Source organism: Acanthamoeba castellanii (genome assembly GCF_000313135.1).
Source record: "Acanthamoeba castellanii str. Neff unplaced genomic scaffold scf7180000084686, whole genome shotgun sequence".
Classification (NCBI taxonomy): Eukaryota; Discosea; order Longamoebia; family Acanthamoebidae; genus Acanthamoeba; species Acanthamoeba castellanii.
Genome location: NW_004457668.1, coordinates 52670 through 75723, shown reverse-complemented (window position 1 = coordinate 75723; position 23054 = coordinate 52670). Strand labels below are relative to the sequence as shown.

The 23054-nt window shown below is 59.0% G+C and overlaps 12 protein-coding genes across 12 annotated transcripts; 5 read left to right on the top strand and 7 right to left on the bottom strand.

Annotated features, from left to right (window-relative positions):
• Nucleotides 1-556: 556 nt before the first annotated feature.
• On the bottom strand, nucleotides 557-2764 carry ACA1_123860 (uncharacterized protein; the record flags this gene model as incomplete). The annotated part of the gene is made up of 8 exons (XM_004353343.1): nucleotides 557-736; nucleotides 812-898; nucleotides 972-1109; nucleotides 1187-1283; nucleotides 1400-1818; nucleotides 1896-2008; nucleotides 2169-2461; nucleotides 2610-2764. The coding sequence occupies 8 exons, from the start codon at nucleotides 2762-2764 to the stop codon at nucleotides 557-559; spliced, it is 1482 nt and encodes a 493-aa protein (XP_004353395.1).
• A 413-nt stretch (nucleotides 2765-3177) lies between these two features.
• ACA1_123850 (LIM domain containing protein) lies at nucleotides 3178-3844 on the bottom strand (the record flags this gene model as incomplete). The annotated part of the gene is made up of 2 exons (XM_004353342.1): nucleotides 3178-3555; nucleotides 3659-3844. 2 exons carry the CDS (start codon nucleotides 3842-3844, stop codon nucleotides 3178-3180), a joined length of 564 nt encoding a protein of 187 aa, XP_004353394.1.
• Nucleotides 3845-4195: 351 nt separating this feature from the next.
• On the top strand, nucleotides 4196-4996 carry ACA1_123840 (ybaK/ebsC protein; the record flags this gene model as incomplete). Its single annotated transcript, XM_004353341.1, has 4 exons — nucleotides 4196-4307; nucleotides 4381-4433; nucleotides 4546-4621; nucleotides 4707-4996. 4 exons carry the CDS (start codon nucleotides 4196-4198, stop codon nucleotides 4994-4996), a joined length of 531 nt encoding a protein of 176 aa, XP_004353393.1.
• Nucleotides 4997-5114: 118 nt separating this feature from the next.
• ACA1_123830 (uncharacterized protein) lies at nucleotides 5115-7396 on the top strand (the record flags this gene model as incomplete). Its single annotated transcript, XM_004353340.1, has 8 exons — nucleotides 5115-5151; nucleotides 5274-5372; nucleotides 5477-6034; nucleotides 6111-6432; nucleotides 6507-6631; nucleotides 6754-6838; nucleotides 6933-7047; nucleotides 7232-7396. 8 exons carry the CDS (start codon nucleotides 5115-5117, stop codon nucleotides 7394-7396), a joined length of 1506 nt encoding a protein of 501 aa, XP_004353392.1.
• A 731-nt stretch (nucleotides 7397-8127) lies between these two features.
• ACA1_123820 (uncharacterized protein) lies at nucleotides 8128-9138 on the top strand (the record flags this gene model as incomplete). Its single annotated transcript, XM_004353339.1, has 5 exons — nucleotides 8128-8209; nucleotides 8279-8468; nucleotides 8617-8731; nucleotides 8808-8893; nucleotides 9003-9138. The coding sequence occupies 5 exons, from the start codon at nucleotides 8128-8130 to the stop codon at nucleotides 9136-9138; spliced, it is 609 nt and encodes a 202-aa protein (XP_004353391.1).
• Nucleotides 9139-9538: 400 nt separating this feature from the next.
• ACA1_123810 (uncharacterized protein) lies at nucleotides 9539-9933 on the top strand (the record flags this gene model as incomplete). The annotated part of the gene is made up of 2 exons (XM_004353338.1): nucleotides 9539-9596; nucleotides 9668-9933. 2 exons carry the CDS (start codon nucleotides 9539-9541, stop codon nucleotides 9931-9933), a joined length of 324 nt encoding a protein of 107 aa, XP_004353390.1.
• A 158-nt stretch (nucleotides 9934-10091) lies between these two features.
• Nucleotides 10092-11404, top strand: ACA1_123800 (uncharacterized protein; the record flags this gene model as incomplete). The annotated part of the gene is made up of 6 exons (XM_004353337.1): nucleotides 10092-10218; nucleotides 10336-10600; nucleotides 10709-10856; nucleotides 10927-11012; nucleotides 11110-11224; nucleotides 11357-11404. 6 exons carry the CDS (start codon nucleotides 10092-10094, stop codon nucleotides 11402-11404), a joined length of 789 nt encoding a protein of 262 aa, XP_004353389.1.
• Nucleotides 11405-12037: 633 nt separating this feature from the next.
• ACA1_123790 (uncharacterized protein) lies at nucleotides 12038-12892 on the bottom strand (the record flags this gene model as incomplete). The annotated part of the gene is made up of 5 exons (XM_004353336.1): nucleotides 12038-12170; nucleotides 12241-12317; nucleotides 12414-12522; nucleotides 12627-12754; nucleotides 12812-12892. Coding segments are annotated over 5 exons (528 nt in total), but the record flags the coding sequence as incomplete, so codon positions are not given.
• Nucleotides 12893-13782: 890 nt separating this feature from the next.
• On the bottom strand, nucleotides 13783-17749 carry ACA1_123780 (AT hook motif domain containing protein; the record flags this gene model as incomplete). The annotated part of the gene is made up of 4 exons (XM_004353335.1): nucleotides 13783-15305; nucleotides 15374-15462; nucleotides 15585-15658; nucleotides 15719-17749. 4 exons carry the CDS (start codon nucleotides 17747-17749, stop codon nucleotides 13783-13785), a joined length of 3717 nt encoding a protein of 1238 aa, XP_004353387.1.
• A 392-nt stretch (nucleotides 17750-18141) lies between these two features.
• ACA1_123770 (uncharacterized protein) lies at nucleotides 18142-18670 on the bottom strand (the record flags this gene model as incomplete). The annotated part of the gene is made up of 2 exons (XM_004353334.1): nucleotides 18142-18309; nucleotides 18461-18670. The coding sequence occupies 2 exons, from the start codon at nucleotides 18668-18670 to the stop codon at nucleotides 18142-18144; spliced, it is 378 nt and encodes a 125-aa protein (XP_004353386.1).
• A 296-nt stretch (nucleotides 18671-18966) lies between these two features.
• On the bottom strand, nucleotides 18967-22127 carry ACA1_123760 (serine/threonine kinase; the record flags this gene model as incomplete). Its single annotated transcript, XM_004353333.1, has 11 exons — nucleotides 18967-19262; nucleotides 19327-19417; nucleotides 19512-19607; nucleotides 19700-19812; nucleotides 19884-19974; nucleotides 20045-20078; nucleotides 20167-20274; nucleotides 20343-20445; nucleotides 20644-21673; nucleotides 21758-21879; nucleotides 21974-22127. 11 exons carry the CDS (start codon nucleotides 22125-22127, stop codon nucleotides 18967-18969), a joined length of 2238 nt encoding a protein of 745 aa, XP_004353385.1.
• A 358-nt stretch (nucleotides 22128-22485) lies between these two features.
• ACA1_123750 (uncharacterized protein) lies at nucleotides 22486-22920 on the bottom strand (the record flags this gene model as incomplete). Its single annotated transcript, XM_004353332.1, has 1 exon — nucleotides 22486-22920. The coding sequence occupies one exon, from the start codon at nucleotides 22918-22920 to the stop codon at nucleotides 22486-22488; it is 435 nt and encodes a 144-aa protein (XP_004353384.1).
• Nucleotides 22921-23054: the final 134 nt, after the last annotated feature.

Below are 23054 nucleotides of genomic sequence, written 5' to 3'. Positions count from 1 at the left end.
GATTTGAACCCACGCATCCGAAGATAACAGTGCCTTAAACTGTCGCCTTAGACCGCTCGGCCATCCGTCCCTCGCTGCACACTGCCTCGCTGCTCGTGTGCGCCATGCTGCACTGTAGGGTGAAGCTTCAGGCCTGTGAAACCACCTATATGAAGAGTAACACAAAATTAGTCTTACCACAAGGTGTGCAATGTGGTACACTGACAATCTATCAGATTGTCAGTGTACCCATTGGTAAAGCTCAGTTGGACAGATTCATAGATATAGGCCAATTTGACATAATTATATACTAAGGGAGAGGTGTTTAAGGTGCTACTTAAGCATAGTTATAAGTTTAAAAAAATGGAGATTTAAAATGATGTAGTATGGCCAAAAAAGGTTGGGGTGATGTTTGTAGTGTGGCCAAAAAAGGCTAGGGCGCTGCCCGGAATCGAACCGGGGCCTCCTGCACCCGAAGCAGGAATTTTACCACTTAACTACAGCGCCTAGCGTTGTACAATATTTTGCTCCAAACTTAAACGGACGCATATCTCTTTCTGGAGCGGTCTTGCCGTTGTTAGGGAATGTAATGTTCTGGCAGGGGTGGTGCCACAGCTGCCTGCTCGCTTACCGAGTCCAGCAAACGTTGCTGCTGTGCAGCTTCCTGGAACGAGAAGATCCACTTCTCCGTCTCGAGCTCCTGCTCCTTCAGTGCGTCCTCCCTCCACCGATCCACACAGTATATACCGTATTTTGGCTGCAGGGTGTCACCGCGTGAGCAAAGCCACATACCTAAGTCTTTACACTGCTGTCAGAGGGTGCGTGGTCGTACAAAGCCATCTGAGCCGTAGCAGAACTGCACTCGGCACTCCATCATGATGGCTCGCAGTTGCTTGTGTCGATGCCGAAGCAGCAGCCGCTGTACGTGCGAGACAGACATCGGAGCTCTGTCGACGAGGGAGAAAGGCAGCGTTGTGAGTCCACGTGAGTACTATAGGCCATTGAAGAGTGCCGCCAGGCCCAAGAGGGACGCACTTGGGGGTCTTGAGGAAATTGAAGAGGCCCTGAGCTATCTCGGGGTAGGTCAACATCAATGATATCTTCATGATCGGCGCCCCCAGCAGCTCGGCCTGCCCCCCCCCCGATGGTCGTTAGCCAAAGACCAAGAATAGTATGACCCACGCACACCCCATGTAGCGCTGAGTACGTAGGAGTAGCCGTGAATGGTGCAGAACGATCTGTTCACCCACACCATCACGGGGGGAAAGCCCTCCGTCGACCTAGCTACCACCGCTATCGGTTTTCTGCAAAAGTGAGTGATTGAGAGAGAGAGAGAGAGAAAGAAGTCAGAGGGTGAGAAGAACCGGTGAGCCGCAGGGCCAGATTGAATCCAGAGCTCGCCAACGGCGCCACGACGCACCTGAGGTCGTCCACGGCGAAGTCGCTCGGAAGCTGGAATTCGTTGAGGAAGGGAAAGGTCTGGTAGATGTCCTTCCACGACGGCGCCGACGAGTAGAAGCCGAAGAGCGACGTGGGCGTGCACAGCCGCGGTGGCATCCGCCAGCCCTCGTCCAGCGGCGGCCGCGGAGCGGGCAGCGACGAACTCATCATCGCCAGACGGGTGGTCTCGTCCCACTGAGGGTGGTGAGTACCGCGGTCCCAGTGCTGATGCTGCAGCGGCTCAAGGCCGTCGCCCTGCCTACGCCAAGCCTCCTCCGTCCGCCGCCGCTTGTTGCGCGTCGCCGATGCCAGCTCAGCGCCGTTCTCGGGCTCGGGCTCGTAGTCGGCCATCACTTGCGACCACTTGAGTCGCGGGTAGACGAAACCGGGGTGATGGGCCTGCGGAGTGAACGGTCGGACGCCCATGTGTGGCGCCAGCGGGGACGACGAAGAGACAGAAGTGGTCGATGATGTACCGACGAACGGATTGGGATAGGTCCGTGGGGCGTCGTCCGCGGGTAGTCGCAGCAGTTGCCCATACTCCTGGTCGACGCTTGTGCGGTGGCGGTGGTGGTGAAGCGCTGCAGGCCTGTCCACGACGCTGGGTGGCGGAGGAGGTCGTGCCGGCGCTGGGTCGCTGCGTGATGTCGCCGCCGCCGCCGCCGCCGCCCGAGCCGTTGACACCAGCGGAACGGAATCCACCAGGGGTCGAGGAGTTGCGTGTGGAGCCGACGGGGCGGCTGGGGTACCCGGGCGTATGGCCAGCAGCGGGCCGGCGGCGAGTGGACGCAGCACGGGGATGGGCAGTGGAGGTGGCTGCGCTGTGTGAAGAGCGCCTGTGGCGGTCCCGGGGTGGGCCACGAGTAGCGGGATCGGGCGCTTGGGTTCGATGGGGAGGAAGGTGGGCCGGCCGGCCCTGGCCGCCCTGTCGGGATCGTCGGGCGCCTTGCGCGAGGTCTTGGGCCGACCGCGCTTGCGCAGGGGAATGTCGGCGCACAGCTGCGCCTTCCCGATCCGCACGCACCGCTTGCAGGGCCGCGTCCTGTAAGGAGGAGTTGAGGAGTAAAGCGTCCATCAACACACGCACCAAAGCAAAAAAATAAATAAATAAATAAATCATAAATCGTAAATCGTAAATCTTAAATTATAAATCGTAAAGGATCAGATGAGTGTGTAGAGGGGGTTTGTACGTTTCGCAGGCAGTGTGGGACTGGCGGCACAGGTTGCAGGAGCGTGCGATCCCCTTCTTGTCGGGGTCCTTGCTGTCATCTTCTGCGAGTAGTACTTCCTCTTCCTCTTCCTCTTCCCCATCTTCCACGGTAGGCGTGGTCTCCGGGTCGTCCATCGCTGCACCTCCGTGGTGCTCTCCATCTCGACTCGGCACCGCCTTTCTCCCACCATCGCCGCGCTGCATCATCATCTCCTTCTGCGTGCTCGTGCTTCGTTCTGTCATCTTCTGCTCGAGCCCGTTTGTGGTGTTGATGGTGGCCAGCAAGCAACGGGCAACCGTGCGGTTCGTCGGTTGCTGGGTGTGTTGTGTGGGGGGACCATAAGGCGCGGGTTGCGGTGTCGCGGCACCGGAGAAAGCGGTCTTCTCTTTGCTTCCTTACTTCTGTAACTGTTGGGTGGTCAAACACAAAGCCTGGGCGGTGCTCGTTCTTGGTTTTAACTGGGGTTCAGCACAGGAACGTTCAATGTTGAATTTTGGTTGTGGTGATGTAATAGCTGTACATGAGGGAGAGGTTAACCGCTCTCTTTCTACACGCCGCTGACGGCGGCGGCCTGGGCGACCTGGTTGGACTGCTGGCCGGCACCAGCGCCTCGGATCTGCTCGTTCACGAGCTTGGTCTCCTTGATGAGGGACGAGTTCTCGAGCGGCCTCGAGATGGAGATGGAACCAGCGTCGATTGCCGTCTTGTGGCCAGCCAGCTCGCCGCGCACTTGCTCGTTGACCATGTTGACGTCGGTGGCGAGCTCGTGGGCCTGCACTCGGTTGGCGATGTGAAGGGACGTGGCGTCTTCGCTCGACTTCTGGCCCACGAGCTCACCCTTGAACTGCTCGTTCACGAGAGAGACCTTGGGCTTCTCCTTCACGTTCTTGGTCTCCATCGTCTCGGCGGTCTGTGCGTTCTTGTCCTGTTTTCCCCATTGCCACGTCAGCATACCAAAGAACGAAGGAAATGCGACGGTTGAGGGGGGGGGGCGAAGAAAGAACGAAGGGGCCTGTAAGGGGACGTACGAAGCGAGCGCTGCCGCACTTCTCGCAGTAGGCGCCGCCCTCGCGGTAGAAGAAGGTCTTGACGTTCAGCTGGACCTTGCAGGTCACGCACTTGAAGCAGATCTTGTGCCAGCGGTTCTCGTTGACCTGCACCGACTCCAGCGGGTAGGCGGTCTTCTGGCAACGCACGCACTTCTGGCCGGACATGTTTGTGTTGGGTTGGGTGTTGGTGTCTCTTCGTTTGCAAAACGAGTCTGTCCTGGTGACAAAGGCTTTTCTCTGTCCGACAGCGAACCTGACCCCTTCGATTGGGGCAACCGCCAATCCCCCCAACTCCTTTTGGTGGCTGAGAAAAGATTGTAAAATCATTTTTTCTCTTAGACTGTTCAAGGAAATAAAGAAGAAATGCAACATTTAAGGTCGACCTGCGCCGGCAGAGCCTCGTCCGTCTGGCCTTCGGCTGCGTTGTGCGTCTCCTCTGCCACTCTACCTGTGGGACCTCGGGCAGTATTGTGCTCGTTTCCGGCTTCGTTTTCCACATCACAATCTCCAACAAAGATGGACAACACCACACCGGCCCTTCATGATGAAGACACTCCGGCGACGCGCTTCCTGAAGGAGCGCAACGTTGCCTATCGCACCCATCACTACCAGTACATCGAAAAAGGAGGTATCCCGCCGGAGAAAACATAGTTCATTCAGATTTAATCTGTCAACGCACTTACAGGCACCACTCGCAACAGGCACCAACGCGTCGTCTAACGCTCTTGGGGTGGATGAGCACCGCGTTGTAAAGGTGCCGCCTTCTCGCATTGCGCTGTACCAACACACACGTGTGCTGCTTTCGTGCTGGTGTTGCATTCACGTGCGCATAGACGTTAGTGTTTGAGGACAAAGGCACAGCAAAGCCTTTCATCGTGCTCATGCACGGCGATCAGCGCGTTGATACCAAGGCTCTTGCCGCACACTTGGGCACCAAGCGGGGTATGCTACAACTGCTCATCAGCGCTGTTGTGTGGCGTGCGTCATAACCACAAGCGCGTGTAATCAGTGGTTGCGTGTTCGCCAGCGGCGGCGGAGGAGCATACGGGGTACCAGGTGGGCGGGACGTCGCCCTTCGGCACCAAGACGACGCTCCCCATCTTCATCCAACGCACCATCGTCGAAGGCGAGCAGGCTGACAGCGACGACGAGGACCAGGCCAAGGCCAGTGCGGAGGACAAGAAGAACGAAGGCGAAGTCGGAGAGATCTACATCAACGGCGGCGGGCGAGGGTTCCTGGTGTCCCTCGATGTGAAGGATCTGGTGGCCACCCTCCAGCCCACGCTCGTTGATGTCGCCAGCACCAAGTGGGGCTGAGAAAAAAAAACACCTTTTGGGCCAATTAGAAAAAACAACCCAACTCGCCGAATTGTTGGCCGGAGAAGGCCCAACGAAGCCGAAGCGCGCTTGGCGTGTACTGTCAATGGAGGCCTCGATGGACGGAGAGGGATGCCTAGCCTGCGCACGGGCAGGTGTTGCGTGCGACCAGTATATGCAGAATATTCTATTTCTCATCTTTGCCCCCCCCCGCTACAAACCAACCTTTCTTCCCCTCTCCTCAGAGGTCGTCCTTGTGGGCGATGTGCGAGTGCAGGCGATGCGACCGGGTGCAGCCTGCGACGCAAGCGGGGCCGGCCACGCAAGCCCAAGCCCGACCCCAACGCCCCCAAGTCTCATACCGTGCCCAAGCCACGTACGTCGCCCTTCCCCCCAAGCTACGGCTGCGCCTGACCCTTCTCTCCCTCACCCTACTGTCGTTTGCCTTGGCTTCGCCATGTCAAGTGAGCCTTCGCCCAGCGCCGTTCGTCGTAACCTCGGCCTCGGCACCGCAGCCGCAACCATCACCCTCGATCAACCTGGGACAGCGGCCTGCGCCCCACCGCGCGGCCGAGGCCTTCGCCGGTCACTCCGGCATGCGCACAGCTCCTCAGCATGCGTGGGCGATGCCCACCCCATCACCATCGGCCGCTGCCACGCCTCACCACGTCTCTCCGCCGTCTTGGCCACGAGAGCCACAAAGTGGAAGGGCCAACACGCCTCGGTTCGAGGAATCACCGCCTCCGCCACGCGGGCATGACCGTGCGCACAAACGGAAGCGCAGCTCGAGTCATGGAAGTGACGCCGATCTAGACGAGCAAGAGAGTACAACGTCGAGTCGACGCAGCAGAGAACGGAGGAAGGAGAAGCGAGGCGATGGGGCGTGCGCGGAGCCCACACCGCAAACAACGGTGGTGCCTGGCGTGCTGCAGCTGCTGATCGACGAACTGCGGGACATGCGGCGGAGCGTCAAGTGCATGAAGAAGGACGTACACAAGCTGTCGTCGAAACAGCTCTGCTTCAGCGACATGCAGCACGGTACGTACACGTTTCCTTCTATCTCTCGTTTTTTCACATCTGCTTGTGCTGCGATCTCACCAGAGGTGGAGTGCAGAGCTAGCGCAAACGCTCGATTCGATTCCCCTCCCGTTGGGGACTGGCGATGAGCCATGCCCCAGCCCATCGTATTCGACTTCGTCATCGTCATCGTCGTCGTCATCATCATCGCCGTGGACCTCCTCATCAAGGGAACAATCATCGATGAAGGCCGAGACATCTTATTCTGCGGCACTGACAGCAGTGTCGGTTCAAGCGCTCTATCCGCACCTGCATGAACCCATTCGTGCGATGCGAAAACAATTCGTGCTCCAGTTTCCGTTCTTGGCGTGCTACAACCTCGACACGCGTGACGTGCCTTTCGTCATCGACGACCTCCAGTACGCTTCTACTGCAGTCATGATTTGTTAATCGCAACACGCTCAACTCATTCTTTCTTTGTACACAATGCCAGTAAACCGATTGCTATAGGGCGCATCATGCCCGACCCCACCAGAATGCGGTTGCCAATGCCGCACATCGTCTACGCAAATGAAGCATTCTGCGCGACGCTGAACTACGAACTGGTAATCTGCTCTCGTGTGCGTGTGCGTGTGCGTGTGCGTGTGCGTGTGCGTGTGCGTGTGATGTGCATGTGCGTGTGCGTGTGCTAGAGTTCAAGTACGCTCGGGCCTCACTTACCATCTGGGATTGATCTGCAGCACGAGCTGCAAGGATGTCCCATCTCAAGATTGGCATACCCACCGAGGCCCAAAAGGCTCGCATGCTTGAACACCTACTGCACCGGTTCGTTATAACGGCCTTCACTCCTTCGACTATGGTCGCGCCATGTGGAGCCTCAGTGCTCAAGTGCTGCGTTGTCGTTGTTTCTTTCCTGCAGCGCACACCCGGACTTGGGCGATGTCCTCCACTTTGAGATGCTGATGCGGAGAAAAGACGGCAGCGTCATACGCACCTCTTCGCGTGCCCAGGTCTTCTTTGACGGCGACGGAAATGTACCTTTCCAGTTCTCATCTCTCCTGGGCACTCGCGTTGGCTAACAGCGCTGTGCTTGGTGGGCGTAGGCTGCTTGGAACATAGTGTGCGTTGATGGCGTGTCGCCTGTTTCGGCACCTCCTCCACCGGCCAGCACTATCTGGGGTACGAACGTTCCCCTCTTTTCGTCCCTCCCTTTGCCAGAGAGACTCACCTGTCCATCTTCTCCTGACTCTCGCCTTGGCCGCACCGCAACAAGATTCGGACCCCATCACCGACAGCGTGTCGTGGCTCCTCTTCCCCTCCTACTATTCTTCGCCATCTTCAGGCCCCTCTCCACCGACCACATCTTCCCCCTGGCCCACCTAATCACGCCGACGGCCGTCGTTGTACACCATAAAAAGAACACACCAAGTCGCGGCAACTTGTCCCCTCAACTCCGAGAATTTTTGTTTGATTTTATTGGGAAAATAAAATTGGAGGCTGGTGTTCATAAATAGGATGAGTAGCGTAATGAAGGGAGGGAGTTGCTGTGGTTGTGCCGAGGCTGGCCTTGTATGTGAACAGTACGTTGCCGTACGAAGTTCTCTGCGTGTTTATTGTCAATTTCTGATTGAAACTTAAAAATCGAGGTCGTGCAGCCTGCGGCGCAAGCGGGGCCGGCCACGCAAGGTCAAGCCCGACCCCAACGCCCCCAAGCCCACACCACCCAAACCACGTACGCGCGCCTCCCTCCTCTCGCTCACTCCTTCCCTCACCCTCCATCTTGCGCAGTGCCGACTCTTCGCCCTACGCCCTTGCCCTATGGCCACCTCCCGGTCGCTCCGCCAGCTCGCGCTTTTGCCCCGCGACACCCCACGCCACTCGCAGCCACAACAACAACAACAACAGCCGTGGGAAGAGAGAAAACGCGATGGGCGGGAGGTGGTGGTAACTGCGATTGCATGGACGACGAACAAGAGGAAGAGGAAGAGGAAGAGAGGCAAGTCGCTGGGCCGGACCGAGTGCGCGTACGAGGAGAGGAGCTACGACCGCCGACGGCCGCGAATTCAGGCGTGGTGCCCAGCGTGCTGCAACTGCTGGTCAACGAGCTGCAGGACATGAAGCACAGTGTAGATGCCATGAAGAAGGACGTCTCCCGACTGTCGGCCAAGCAGCGCACCTACACCAACATGCAACACGGTGCGCTGCTCTGTCCACCACACACGCCTGTGCGCAGTTTCTGGTTAACGCGTGTGATGGTGGCGACAGACCTGACACAGAGATTGGACTCTCTTCCGGCCATCGTGCCCCCGATGGCACCGGCCAGGTCGGAGCTGCTGGTTCCACGTCCAACGGACTCGGCGCGGGCGGCTCGCCTGGAGTTCCTCCGGCAGTTCCCCTTCCTCGAGAGATACAACCTCGCCACCCGCGACGTTCCATTCATCGTTGATGACCTTCGGTACCACGCTCTTTCTCCGTCTATCTCCTCCCCATGCCTAATTGTGTCGTGTGTCGTGTTTGTCGTGTGTCGTGTGCCGTCGTGTGTCGTGTGTCGTGTGTCGTGTGTGTCGTGTGTCGTGTGTCGTGTGTCGTGTGTGTCATACCAGGAAACCCTTTGCGATATTACGCTTCTTGCCGGCTACTCATTGGGAGCGTGGAGTGCCACTACCCATTATGGTCTACGCCAGCGCGTCCTTCTGCGAGCTGACGCAGTACGAACTGGTACACATAGCGCCCACACTACATCGATGGATGATACTCGGCCCAGCTGAATATTGCCTCTTTGGCTGCTGCGCAGCACGAACTGCAGGGCTGTCCGCCCGTGCATCTGGGAGTGCCGGACAGAACGCAACATGGCCAGCTCATCCAGAATATTACCCATAGGTTAGTCCCTCGATGTGCGTGGTGTAGAGCCTGTGAACGGCGTAAACGCGAAGGCTATCTATTGGCTAACGTCGTTACTTTTGTTTCAAACAAACCGGGCGTGGTGTAGGACCTACGCAGACATAACCGATACGATACAAGTGCACCCGCTCATGCGAACCAAGAACGGCAACATCATCAAAACGACGCTCCGCCATCAGGCCTTCTTTGATGATGACGGCGATGTACGAGCCCGCGCCCCCTAGAACACTCGCCGGCACAATAGCGTGTAAACTAAATGAGCTGTATGTGTTGTTGCTGCTGCTGCTGCTGTTGGTTGGACGGGCAGATATCTTGGGTGATGGTGTGCATCGACAGCGCAGAGCCGGCCCGTGGCGACGAGGTCCCGCATTTTAGCCTCGCGCACGGTGGCTGCACGGACGGAATGTCCCACGGTACCACCCGCCACCCTTCTTCATCCCCTTCCACACGAGGTCGCTGACAGTGTGTCCTGCAGAGGACGTGGAGAGAGCGAAGAAGATCCTCTTCCCCACCTTGTCCCCAACCTAGCTGCCGATAATATAAATAATCTCTTTGTTTTTTGTTTTTTTTGGTGTAAAATATATCTTTTACACCAAAAAAACATGGAGCCTAGAGGACAGGTGGATGGAGCACAAGGGGCCAATTGTGCTTCATGCGTGCAGGCTGGCCTTGTGTGCAACCAGTACGTGACTACGTCCTTGTGCATCAGGTTTTTTTGTTTGATTTTAAAAATGATTAAATCAATGAAAATAGGCAACGGCCGTGTGAGAGATGCGTGGAGGCGGGCACAGGGGCGACGTGCAGCCTGCGGCGCAAGCGTGGCCGGCCACGCAAGCTCAAGCCCGACCCCAACGCCCCCAAGCCCACGCCGCCACCACCCAAACCACGTACGCCGCACCCCCCCCCCGATCTTGAACTCCGACTTTTCTAAGTACTATCTCGCCCGCCTTGCCTCGCGCCACACCCAGTACTGCCTCTATGCGTGGCGCGACCACCCGCACCGCCAGCTTCTTCGATGAACAACCCGGAGGCGAGAACACACACAAGTGCGACCGGCAAGCGGAAGCACGTCGAAGGAAACAGTGACGACGAACTGCACGAGAAGAAGCGAGGAGAGGACGGTGACGACGACGACGACAGCAATCTTGGACGGGTCGGCGCAGTGGCCGTGTCGACGATGGTGCCCAGCGTGCTGCAGCTGCTGGTCGACGAACTGCGCGATATACGGCGGAGCGTCAAGGGGGTCAAGAAGGACGTCTCCCGGCTGTCCTCCCAACAACTCTCCCTCGCCGACCGGCATCAGGGTACCTATCCGCGTGCGTGCGTGCGTGTGTTCGTGCGTGCGCAGTGGCATGTGCGGCCAAAACAACAACAACCAACAACCAACAACCGGTCGGTCGTAGGCTTGGTGCAGACTTTAGACGCCCTTCCGGTCACCAGCGCACCGGCCTCTTCCTCCTCCCTGGGGTCGCCCTGGCAGTCGCGCTCTTCCAGCCTCCAGGCCTTTGCATCGCCGCAGCCGCAGCCGCAGCAGTCGTACTACCTGGCCCCGGGCGTGGCCGAGCTCTTTCCACACTTGACGCTCCCGGCTCGGGCGGCCCGGCTGGAGTTCCTGCGGCAGTTCCCCTTCCTCGAACGCTTCAATCTGGCCACCCGCGACACACCGTTCGTCATCGATGACCTCCGGTATGTGATTGCATTGCTCGCCTGCAGTCCGCCCAACCCCGCGCGCCCTGCACACGCATCTTGATGACATCAGAAGTGCACATGTGTGCGGTGGTGCTCGCACAACAGGAAGCCGATGGCGTTCTCGCGCGCATGGCCGGACTTCACGAGGGGCGTAATGCCCACTCCGATCTTTGTCTACGCCAACCCGGCGTTTTGCGCGTTGACGCAGTACGAACTCGTACGCAACACCTGCAACGCCGTCGTCCCCTACCATGTGCCTGGCTCGGCTGCTTTGTAGAGCTGGCTGACTCGTTTCATGATCTTGTTCGCTCGATCGTGACCAGCACGAGCTGCAGGGATGCGCGATTGACAAGGTGGCCATGACCGACCAAGCTAACAAGCCGACCTTCCTGCACCATCTGACGCACAGGTCCCTCCCTCTCTCTCTCTCTCTTCTCTCACTCACTCCCCCTCCCTCTTTCCCCATTTGGGGACCCGAAAGCTGACCCGTCGCCACCAATTGGCAGGCCTCACGAGGACATGACCGGCGTGCTGCACTTTTCCTCGCTGGCGCGAACGAAGCACAACCTCATCTTCAAAGCGCACCTGCGCTGGCAGGTCTTCATCGACACCCAAGGCAACGTACGTGTGCCCACTCTCTTGACCTAATGCTCGCTTCCTGCACCGCCACCGCGCCCCCGTTCACACCACACACACACACACACACAAGTCATTATGGTCGTTCACCTGTGTGGATCGCGTGGAGCCGGCCAGCCACGAGGAGCTTCGGGCGCACTCTCCGCTCTTGGGTCACGATATTGAGAGTTTCCTGGTGATGTTCCCCTCCTGCTCGCCTTTTTCCGACGCCTCATCGGCATCATCACCTTCTGCTTCTTCTTCCTGAGGTGTACCACACAACGCGACAGTCCTTTGTTTTTTTGTACATTTTTTCCTCAACCATCAGCTTACAAAACACCATTGGCTTCTTTCTGCTTCCTGGCCCTCTTAATAGGTATACCACTGCGACCAGGTCACGGGGACCGGGAGGGAGAAGGAGGAAAACGGTGGTGGTGGCGGTGGTGGTGGCGGTGGTGGCGGCAACGCCGCTGAAGCCGCTGAAGAAGGGGTCGGGGTGACAGAAGAAGACCCGCCTGATCCGGCCCAGCCTTCGGCGCTGGGCGGCCGTGAGCGCGAGGAGGGACCACCTGGCGACATGAATGCACTCATGAGGGCTCAGATGTCATGTGCCGTGGTCGCATCAATGCGTGTGTGATGGTCATACATACCAGCAGCGGGAGGAGCGTTGACATTCACTGCCGGCTGAACGGCAGCTAAGTCGGCAGGGGCAACCGGCTCGGCCTTGTCGATCACCGTCAGACCCCAGGCCTCCTGTGTGAACAACACCCGGCACACCCGACACGCAAGCGAGGCTGAGAACGACTAATCAAAGAGTGACTAGTGGGTGGCTCGCACCTTCCCGTTCGAGTCGAAGAAGGGCTGGTTGCGCATGTGGGCGGTGTAGAGCGTGCCGTCCTTCGCTCGTAGCGTCGATAGCATGTGCAGTATCTCCCCCACGCCCAGCACCGACCTGGCTCGTCATATGGGTGGCCGTCAGTCCAGTGGTGATCGAATAGAGGGACGGAGGCGGGTCGACCAACCTGTTGCTCTGCATGTGCCGCGAGATCAGGTCGATGTTGGCCGGCGAGGCCAGGAATATCTTCATCACCATAAACCCCTGAATCTCGTGCTATCGCGTGTGTGTTAGTTGTGTGTGTGTGTGTGTGTACATCAGTACTGGACTCAGCGGAGCGAGGCGCTGAGGGCAGCTTACCAGGTGGTATTGAGTGAGGTCGCAGAAGGCCTGGCTGCCATAGACCATCACCGGCATTGGTCGGAACATCAGCCGCGGGTCAATCACTCGCACCAACACGATTGGTTTACTGCACACACACACACACACGCACACGCACACACACGCACACACCGCCGCACACGCAGAGCTCAGATAAATGAACAGCACACGCCGGTTCACACACGGTCGTACCACAGGTCGTCGATGACGAAGGGCATGGAGTCGAGGTCGTAGCTGGACAGGAAGGGAAAGAGCGAACCGAATCGGGTGCGCGAAAGGCCGTCCGACAACGTGATGTGGTCCCGGAGCGAGGGCAGTGCCTGGTGGTGGTGTGGGAGGTGGTGGCGGTGGCGGTGGTGGTGGCCGAAGGGCGGCACTGCCCGCGTGAGCAGCTCAGGTGGCGAACGCTCTGCGGTCACAGTGCCCAGAGAGTCCAGCTGTCGCTTCAAACCTGCGCAGCGATGAACTCAGCACTCCAGTGTATCGGTGTGCGGCGTGTGCGCGGTTTGCAGTGGTGCGGGCCGTACTGTGTTGCATGGAGTCGAGCGAGTCCTGGTTGGTGGCGAGCTTGGCCACGCTGTGCTCCATGGTCTTCACACTCCGCTGCATGTCGCGCACTTCATCGAGCAGCAGCGCCAGCACGCCGCTCACCGCAAGCGATGACGACGACGATGACGATGAGTGCCGGCGTTCGCTATTGTGCTCCTCGCATTGGCTTCGCCTCCGCTTGGCACTCGTCCCCTCATGGCCGCCGCTACTGGTGGCGGTGGTGGTGGCGGTGTAGGAGCCATTGTCGGAGTCAGAGTCGGTGGGCCGACTGCTCTGGCCCTGGTCTTCCACCACCAGAGGGCGGCTGAAGGGGCGCAGGACGCAGGTCGACCACTGCCAAATAGCCCACCATATATCGTAAAGTGAAAAAATAAATTTAATTGAATAAACATTTCTGGCTTACATGTTGTTTCGCATGGAAAATGAAAATGTAAAAAAATAAACAAACAAGATTTACGGGCGGTACAAATCTTCGGGAGGGTTGAATCGACGCGGACCTTCCTCGGACGGCCTCGCTTCCGTCGCATCAAAGGCGGCACCACAGCCTCGCCTCCTTCTTCTGGTGTGGCCAACATGTCTTTGGTGCTAGCGGCCGGGCTTTGGCGTTGCAGTTCTCCACGTGATGACGAACACGTGCGTCTTGCTGACGTCAGCCTCTTTTACCTGACCATCGGAAAGAAGCGACACACGCCCAGGCCGCACACAACACGACGACGACTAGTGGTACAACACACCCCGCAATAAGGTTGATGGCGGCGGCGAGGGTTTGTTTGATTGTCGTGTCGTGCCGTGTCGTGTATCAGATGAACTCGATGAAGTCCACGCTGGATGGTGGGGCAGGGTCGACCAAGTCCTCGCTGATCGGCGAGAAGTGCTGCTGGCTGACATCGTCGCCGCCGTGCTGGTCGTGGTTGTCATCGTCACCATCTTCATCGTCATGGCGCTCCGCCTGTTTCTCGCTGTGGTCTTGGTGGTCTTCCTGCTGCGTCTGCGCCTGCGCCTGCGTCGCTGCTTCTGCGGGACTCGTCAGCGTCATCGCGACCGGTTGCGGCGCGTCGGCTTCGCGCTGACGCTGAACCAGTTCGTGCCGCAGGGACTCCATCTCGCGGTGCGCCTGGGCCAGCAGCTCTTCGTGCTGCCGGGCCTTCAGGCGCTCGCTGGCCAGCTCGAGCGCGGCCTGGTCGGCCCGCTGCCGCTGTCGCACGGCCTCGGCCTCAGCCCGCGCACCGCGCAGCTCCTGCCGTCGGGCCTCGGCCTCGCGCGCCTTGGCCGTCTCGCGGCTCGGCCGTCGGTCTCGGCCGAGCATGGCGCACAGCAGATCACCGAAGACGCGCTGCTGGGCCTTGAGCGCGCGCACCTGGCGATCGAGCCGCTCGCTCTCCCGCACAATCGTGTCAACAAACTCTGTGGCGCTGCCTGCGTGGTGGTGGTCGCCATTGCTGCTGCGCCGCCGGAGCCCCTCGGCGAGGGCCTCGCCGACGCGGCCCAGTAGGTCGGCATCGCCCAGCAGCTCGGCGATGGCCGACGGTGCACCTTCATCGAAAGAGGAGTCGACAGCGGCGACTGCGGCGCGTGATGATCTCTTCTCGCGCACCTCGCGTCGCTGCTTTTCGTCGATGGTCTCCTCAAGGAAGGCGATGTCGCCGATGGTGCTGACGATGCGACCCGACGAAGCGTGGTCCTCGTCGTCGTCCATTAGATCACCATCGGGCGACGCCGACGCGCCGCCGCCCCGCGGCTCTGAAAGAAAGAGGAACTCGGCGACCTGGTCGACCTCCACCTCGACCAGACCTCGGGGCTCTGTTCGTGGTGGCCGCGTCGCCGTCGTGGTGGCGGGAGCAGTGAAGAGCGGACGTCGTCGCTCGAGCTCGGTCGCCTTCGGCGTATCGACCTGCCGCTTTCGCTTTCGCAGTTTCTTCATTTTCATCGTCTCGTCCATGCCCTCGCCTTCGCTTTCGTGCTTCTCCTCCTCCTGGTCGTTCTCCTCCAGCGCGCTGCTTTCAGCCTCTTCCTCCTCGTCCTCTTCTTCATCGTCGCGTTCTTCCTCCTCCTCCTCCTCGGCTTCGTCGTCGTTCTTCGCGGCGAGCTCCTCGTCGGAGCTGCCGTATGCGTTGTCCTTGACCGGCTGCTTTCGTGGTCGCCCGCGAGGCCTTTGGCCAGCCGGCTTCTTCGCCTCGCCGCCCAGCGCAGGACTCGACGAGACGCGACCGCCGCCGCCTCGGCCGCCCCGCCCTCGGCCTCGCGCGGCGGTCCTCGAAGCCCTCGGGCTTGCCGGCACGGCCTCCCTCTTCGCGTCGTTGCTGTTGGCAGGGTTCAGCGGGCCTGCGTGTGTGTGTGTGTGACACGTCAGCTAGAACAAGAACGAAGAAGAAGAACGAAGGAGATGTTACCGAAATCGTTCAGGCGCTGATGTCGGTACATGTGCCGCAAAAGGTTCTGCGCGCTGATCTCCCTCCCGCATTCCGGATACAGACAAAAGCTGTTCACGGTGGCGACAATGATTCATCGCGTTCGAGTGGAAGAGAATCGGTGTCAACTGCACGCACGAATGCGGGTTGCATTGATGAATGAGTTGTTGAGGTGCGTACTATGTTTTGTCACCGGGTGCTGCATTCCGTCGAAGCTCCGCCTAGAGTGAAGAAGACCCAGAAGGGGAACAGGTCATCGATAAGCTTCTGAGAATGGGGGTGCAGCCGCACACGCACACGCACCACCGCACACACGCACACACGTACGAAGAGCTTTTCCTCCTGTCCCAAGACTTGGGCCAAGGTGAGGCCCAGGTAGTTCTTGGGTAGGGCGTCCTCCTCCGGCTTCGCGGTGGCGGCTTCGGCGGCCTTCTTGCCCTTCTTGCCGCGCGGCTTGGGCGAATTCCTGCCGCCCTGCTTCTTCTTGCCCCTCGCTGCACCCTTGACCTCCTCCTCTTTCTCCTCCTCTTCCTCTTCCTCCTCCTTCTTCGCGTCTTCGGGTTCGTCCTCGCTGTCGGCCACCTTCTCCTTCTCCTTCTTCACTTCCTTCTTTTCCTTCTTTTCTTTCTTCGTCTTCTTCGCCTTCTGTTTGCCACTCTTCGTGGCCTTTGCCTTTTTCTTCTTTTTCTTCGGTTGCTCTGTCGACGCTTCCTCCTGTTCTTCTTGCTCCTTCTCCTCAACCTTCTGTTGTTCCTTCTCTTTCTCCTCCTTCTCTTCCTCCTTCTCGTCGCTCTCTGCGAACCTAAACTCCTCCAGGTCCTCTGCTTCGACCGCCGCTTTTCGCTTCTTTTTCTTCTTTGTCGGCGTGGTGGTGCCCGCAGGCGCAGGCTTGCTCTCTTCTTGGCCCTCGACGCTGCTCGCCTTCTTTTCCGCGGCCGAAGCTTCGGTCGCTGCTGCGGCCACCACGCCGCCGTTCTCCTCCGCGAGCGCGCTGAGCACGGTGTCCAGCGAGTCCCTCCTCTCACGCGAGTCCTTGAGTGCTGGCTGGGCCTCGCCGCCGATGTCGTGCGGCTCGTCGCCTCGTTTGATCTTCTTGAACTTCATGCTGCCCAGGCCCTGCTTGTCGATCTCGCTCTTGCGTTTGCGCGCGGCCGCCTCCTCCTTGGAGGCCGCCTCGGCTTCCGCGTCGCGTCGCCGCTGCTGGAGCCGCCTAAGGCGCGGCGCGGTCCCGGCCTTGGTCGGCGTCGCCGCACCTTCGCCCACCACCGCCGTCGCCGCCGACGCACTGGCCCTGGCACTGTCTCCAGGGCTCTCGGGATGCTTGCGCTTGTCGCCAGCCTCGCTCGATCGACCCTCGTCCTTGCCGCCGGGCTTGGGGGAGGCCACCGCGGCGGGGTTGAGGTCGATCACCGCCACCGGCTTAGAGGAGGCCGCTGCCGCGGCGTTTATGTCGAGCACCACCACCGGCTTGGCATCGGCGGCCTGCTTGCTGCTCTCCGTGGATGCCCTCGAAGAAGAGCCAGCGGGCGGCTGCTGCTGCGGCTCCTTCGCTTTCGCTCTTTCCCTCTCGCGCTCCTTGTCGTGTTCTCGTTCGCGATTCCTTTCCTTCTCTCTTTCCCTGTCGCGATCCCTTTCTCGATCCCTGTCCCTCTCTCGCGGCCTGTCTCTCGCGTCCTTCGCCGTGTGCGCCTGACCTCTGTCCCGCTCCCTCTCCCTCTCCCGCTCCCTCTCCATTTCTCTTTCCCTGTCCCTGTCTGTGTCCCTGCCTCGCTCCCTATCTCTGTCTCTTTCTCTTTCGCGTGATCTGTCTCTGTCTCGGTCCCTGTCTCGGTCTCGGTCTCTGTCCCACCGCTCGGCGCTGCCTCGCGCCCGTAGCCGCGGGTCTCGCTCGTGCTCTCTGAACCGCTCGCGCTCGTGCGGCGAGGAGCGGGCATAGCCGCCGCCGCTGCCGATGGGGCTGCGGCTGTCGCGCCCCGCGGACGGCTGCTGGCCGTAGTTGGCCGGGACGACCGGCGACGGACCGACGGAGGACGCCGGCGCGCCGAAGCCGAGGGAGTGCGGCGCCGCTCCGGAATCGACGATGGTGGGGTTGGTGGGGTCGTACATGCGCGACGCGGCGGGCATCGACCCGTAGGCACCACCACCGGCGAATGGCAGCGGCCGTGCTGATGCCATCGGCGCATAGTAAGGCCCGGCGGCGGGAGGGAATGCTGGCCCGCCCATGGGCTCTCTGCTGTCCTGCTGGGCGTAGGCCGGCGGACCCCACGGTCGGCCCATCGTGGGCGCGGCAGTGCCGGGCCGGCCGAAGGTGGGCATGTCGGTGGGCGAGGCGGGCTTGGCCCAGCCGTTTCGATACATCTACGCCAGCTGGTCAGCAATAATTCGGAATGAAGGATTTGGCACAATCCCAATTTCCATTTCCTCAACAAAACAAAATTAAATTTAGCGCTGCGATGAAGATTACAAAGAATGCGCTGCGATGTGTTTCATTCTTGCAAGATGAGACGTTGCTTCAGAAAGGTACCGTTAAGGGCGAGGGGGAACCAAGACTACGTTGCGTTGCAGCTGCCCCAGTGCAACGTTGGCTCTGATCTATTACCTGACCGTTGCGCGCTGCAAGGAGCGTCAATCAAAGGCAATAAAAAATAATCACTAATAATGCTTTTCTTTTACAATTTCGGTTGCCAGAGATTATTGATGTTGTAAAAATGTATATATTTGAATTGACATCAACATCTCTTTCGCTATGTTTAGGCACAGCACGAAGGGCACGGAAGGCCGTGGATGCCGGCGTTGTCGAGGCAGCAGCAGCACTTGTCCCACATCGGGCCGAGGCAGGTGATGCAGTCCTGAAGACCATGCTGGCAGTCCTTCACGCACTTGTAGATCTTCTCACCGCACTTGACGTTGTCCCAGACCTAATACGGGCGCAATCTTTAGTGCAGGGTCCTTCAACAAGATGAAAATGCAATTGAGGATTCAAAAAAATAAATAATAAATAAATAAAAATACTTCCGTGAAACGGTCCGGAAATGATGCCGGACTTAAAAAGAAGGAGCCAAGGCGCACCTTGCAGCAATGATCGAAGGGGGCGGGCTCGAAGAAGGCACGGCACTCGGCCTCGCTGGCGTTGGCGCACTTGTGCTGGGCGAGGGCGAGGAGGACCTTGGCGTGGTGGGGGTCGAGCGACGCGACGTCGATGTCCTTGGGGATGAAGGCGGCGTGGGCCAGGGCGAGAACCGCGGCGAGGAGGACGATGGCGAAGAGGGCGACCTTCATGTTGTTGTATGAGTTTTGCTCGAGCACTGGAGAAAGCCGGGCGAGCCAAAGAAATCGGTTGCCTGGTCGACACGATGTGTCCATTGGTCGAAGCTCTGCCGACATTTTTAATTTGGAACTATACTTCGCTTGTTCTTGGCGCAAACCCTGACACCCAATAGGGGCCTTTGGAAGCAGTTAAGGTCGCGTGGTTGTTTTCGGGCGGCACCTTTGGGGCATGTGGTCGGCGAGTCGAGCTGACACGTTACCAAAGGGCGGTCACTTGATGCCCTCTTCACAAACAAGACGCAGAGAGATCAAGGCCAGGCAGGCCGTCGGTTGTGGGAGTCATCACCACCCTCCGCTCGTTCCTTGTCGGCCTCGTCGCTGTCGCCATCGGCCTCCCAATAGTCGTCCTCGAGGCTGAGGATGACGTTGAGACGCTGGACGACTTCCTTGAACGCTGGTCGCTGTTGCGGGTCGTTGGCCCAACACCGCTCGATGAGCGCCCGCTCCTCCTTGCCGAGAGATGCCGCCAGTGGCGGCCGATCGCCGTTGGTGACCGAATACACTATCTGGTACGCACCTTCCATCGCCTTGTACGGCTCCTCGCCTGCGTTGGTTGTCGTGCGTTCAGCAATTATCATGCGCACGCCAGCGCGTGGAGGGGGACGTACCACTGAGGAGCTGCCAGAAGCAGACAGCAAAACTGTAGACATCGGCCTTCTCGGTGTAGGGCTGGTTCTTGAGCACCTCTGGCGCCATGTACTGGAGAACAATGGGGAGCACAAACACAAGCAGGCGCGCCGATAAGCTCGCGGGCAGCTTGCCATCATGGCAGCGAGAGTGGGGAGGGACTTACTGCTGGGGTGCCAAGACCACGCGTCATGGTCCTGCTTAGGGACTTAAGTCGCGCCAGCCCAAAGTCTGCGATCTTGACCACCAGATTGCCGTCAACCTGCAGACCACGACGCGTAGCCGGCCGGCCATCAGACACCACCCCGTGTGCTTTGCTCACATCACTTAGAGTAGTCGTAGGAGGGAGTGTACGAGGCAATTGGAGGGGCAGAGATCGCGGTGGAGGATGGAAGAGCCGTGCAGGTACGTCATCCCGAGGGCGATGTCGCGCGCCATGCGAATCAGCTGATGGTGGTTCAATTGTTCTGGTCGAGCGATTACATGAGAAAGGGCTTGTTGGGGGCTGGGCCAAGGGTGACTAAGCAGGAGAGATTACCTTGGAGCGCGGCGTTTCGTAACACTTCGGTCAAGCTGCCATGAGGCATGAACTCGGTGATGAGCATCAGCGCAGGTGGTGGCGTGTAGCCCTGAGATGCGAGAACGAGTGCGTGGTCAGTGCCCAGCTCTCGGTGGGTGAAAGGCGTGCTGCCAACGTACGAGGAACTGGACGATGTTGGGATGCCTCAACTGGCTGTGCGCATGAAACAGCAAAGGGAAGAGTCGTTTCTCGTTGACATGTGGGGGGATGGAGAACAGTAGTGGCAAGAAGCGACTCGCACCTCACGAGAGCAATTTCCTGGGTGAAGGCGGTGATGGTCTCGTGCTCTTGCATGTGCGTGGGCAAGTAGAGCTTCTTCACTGCTACGTCCAGGCCGCGCCATTGGGCTCTACGTGCGGAGCAAGCTTGCTTAGAGCACTGTGAGCTGTTTTTGGACCAATGGGTGGCACTACTTACCTGTGGACGACGCCGAAAGAGCCGCAGCCGACCAATTCGCCCATCAGCAGCTCGTTGCATTCGAGCTGCGGGATGGTCGGATCCCTCGTGAGAGTATTCAATGCTGCGCGCACGGACACAGCGGCGTATGTGAGAAGTGAGAGTGCCAAGAACCGCGCATTGATGTGTTGGAAGGGAGGCGTGTCGGCACCTCGAGTGCTACCACCGCTGCTGGAAGGAAGAAGAAGAGAGCTCTCGGAGGTCTCTGGCACGGTGGCGGTTGACGACAACGACAGAGAAGAAGAAGAAGGAGAAGAAGAACTGCCGCGGAGGTTGACGATAACGTGGCAGTGGAGTATGAGGAGCAGGAGGGCCGGCAGGACCTCGCCGATGAGGTAGTACAAGAAGCGCGTGACGATCTTGAGCGCCTCGCGTCCGCTCGCCCCGTCGGTGTGCAGGTTGTACTGGTCGGGCGTCTCGAAGAACAGCGACAGGATCAGAAACGTGACGCGCGCGATGAAGCAGATGATGATCAGCCAGAGGCACACCACAAGCAGCGACTTGCGCATGCATGTCAGTGGCTTGGCCGAAGGCTGGAGACCGAGATGGCCGACAGCAGCAGTAGCAGCAGCACCGTTTCCCGGCCCGCTGATGGGTATCTTTTTGGTGATGATGAAGCGATCCGCCTCAGCTGTGTCGACGCCAACGTGGCGATGGCCGCCTTCGAGCTCGTCGTCTGTGACTTGGTCAACTCGCCACTTGGCCAGCGAGTTACTCCCCAGGTCGCCGTCGAAGGTGTGCGACCACCCCTCATCGTCGCTGGCCGAAAAGCGCACGTCGATAAAACTCGACTCGTCAGAGGCATTCCTCGGGACGCCCCTGGCGGTCCTGCCGCCACGCCTGCCGGCTGCAGCCTCGCCGACGTCGTTTTCGCTGTTGTTGAGGCTGGTCGATGAACTCTTTCGCTTCTTCGTCTGCGAGGGTGTGTTGTCGCCGATGGGTGCTGTAGTGTCGCCAATCTCGAGGTAGCCGGCGTTGCTGTCGCGGTCGAGGCGGCAGAAGAACGGGATGCCCAGTAGACCGAAGGCGATCGCCAGGAGGCAGTAGCCGGTTGCGAAGAGGGCGCTGATGGAGGTCTCGACGATCATGACGCTATCGCTGACCTCGCCATCGGAGTCGTTCTTGCCGCCGCCGCCTTCTCGTCGCTGGCTCTGGTCCTGGTAGGTGAAGGCCAGGTAGAGGAGAACGAAGTAGAGGAGATAGAACAGAATGTTCACGATCGCGAGCACGTAGAAATTGCCCAGCAGCCAAATGTACTGCCTGCATGATCGCTCCTGCGGCGCGTTCGGTTTCTGTGTGCGTGCCGTGCGTGTCGTGCGGCGTAAGTTCCACGGCGCCCTCGATAACATTCAATTCTGGGTGTGAAGCAAACGTACGGCGCGATAGATGAAGAAGCAGCAAGCAGAGAAGAAGAGGATGCCGGGAATGTCGTCCAGGAAGTCCCTCGCTGAGCGCGACGCCGAGTAGTAGATGGAGAGGCCGAAGAACAAACAGCGGACTAGACCGACGACCACGAACAAAGAAATGTTTTGATAAATAACCTCTTGAATATTATAATAATAATTAATAATAATTACAAGGGCGTGGTGTACCTATGCCGTGAGTGGCGATGAGGAGGAAGAAGACGTTGACGCGGAGTGCCGTTTCTTTCTTGTGATGGTAGTAATAGCACAAAAAGAGGGACACCAGGCCTAGTGCTCCGTTGCAGGACATTAGACTTGCTAGTGTCCAATCGTCGGCGTCCATCTTCTCCCCACTCGAGAATCGGCGGATTTTCTCCTTAGAGGAAATGCGAATGGGACAAGCGAGAGAAAGATGGGCAAAGAGAGAGCAGTTCGATGTACTAAGTCCGAGTGTGGCTTGTTTTCGTTGTCATCATTAGCGCAAGTGTCTGCTGAGTACTACTTTTACAAGGACATTTCCTTGTGCCTTGCGGAATGCGGTTTGTTGTAAATTTTGAATTCCTAGTGTTTGTAGCGCTCTGAAGCAGGTCTATCAGAAATATTTGAGTTATGTGGGAATTGTCGTTAATTTCTTTTCCTATCCGTAAAAAGAAAAGGTTGGTATCGTACAGGAAAATTGGGTGGCCGAACAGTTCGCCGCCCTACTCGGCTGACACGTCCAGCTCCAGACGCGTCTGCGGGCGATGGTCGTGGAGCTGGAGGTGACTGGGAAGAGGGATGTGGGAGTGGCAGTGCGGGCAGGTGGTCTCCGCGGTCTGTCCCCTCTGCTGTCGCTTGACCTCCTCGTAGATGCGCATCCGCTCCCTCACCTTCCGGTGGTCGTTCTCGCGCTTGTTCTTGAGCTCGTCCTCGCTGGTGCCACTGTAGGCGAAGTCACTCTGCCCCTGCATCATCATCTGCTCCATTTCGTGCTTGAGCGCTATGGCCTCGCCGTCCATGGCTCTTCCTCGCCACCAGCTCTTCCGCCTCTGCTTCTTGTCGTCCTTCTTCCGCCGCTTCACCTCTTCGTCTTCTTTCTTCTTCCGCTCCTTCTCCTCCTTTTTCTTGGCTTCCTTCTTTTGCTTCGCCTCGTTCATCATTCGCTTTCGTTCTTCCATTTGCATCCGCTTTAGGTCCGATCCAACTCCTGCCACCCAACTCACGTCAGCTCTCTTTGTCGCTACCGACCACTGATGCGGGCAAAGTACGCACCGGTCTGTTCGAGTGTATT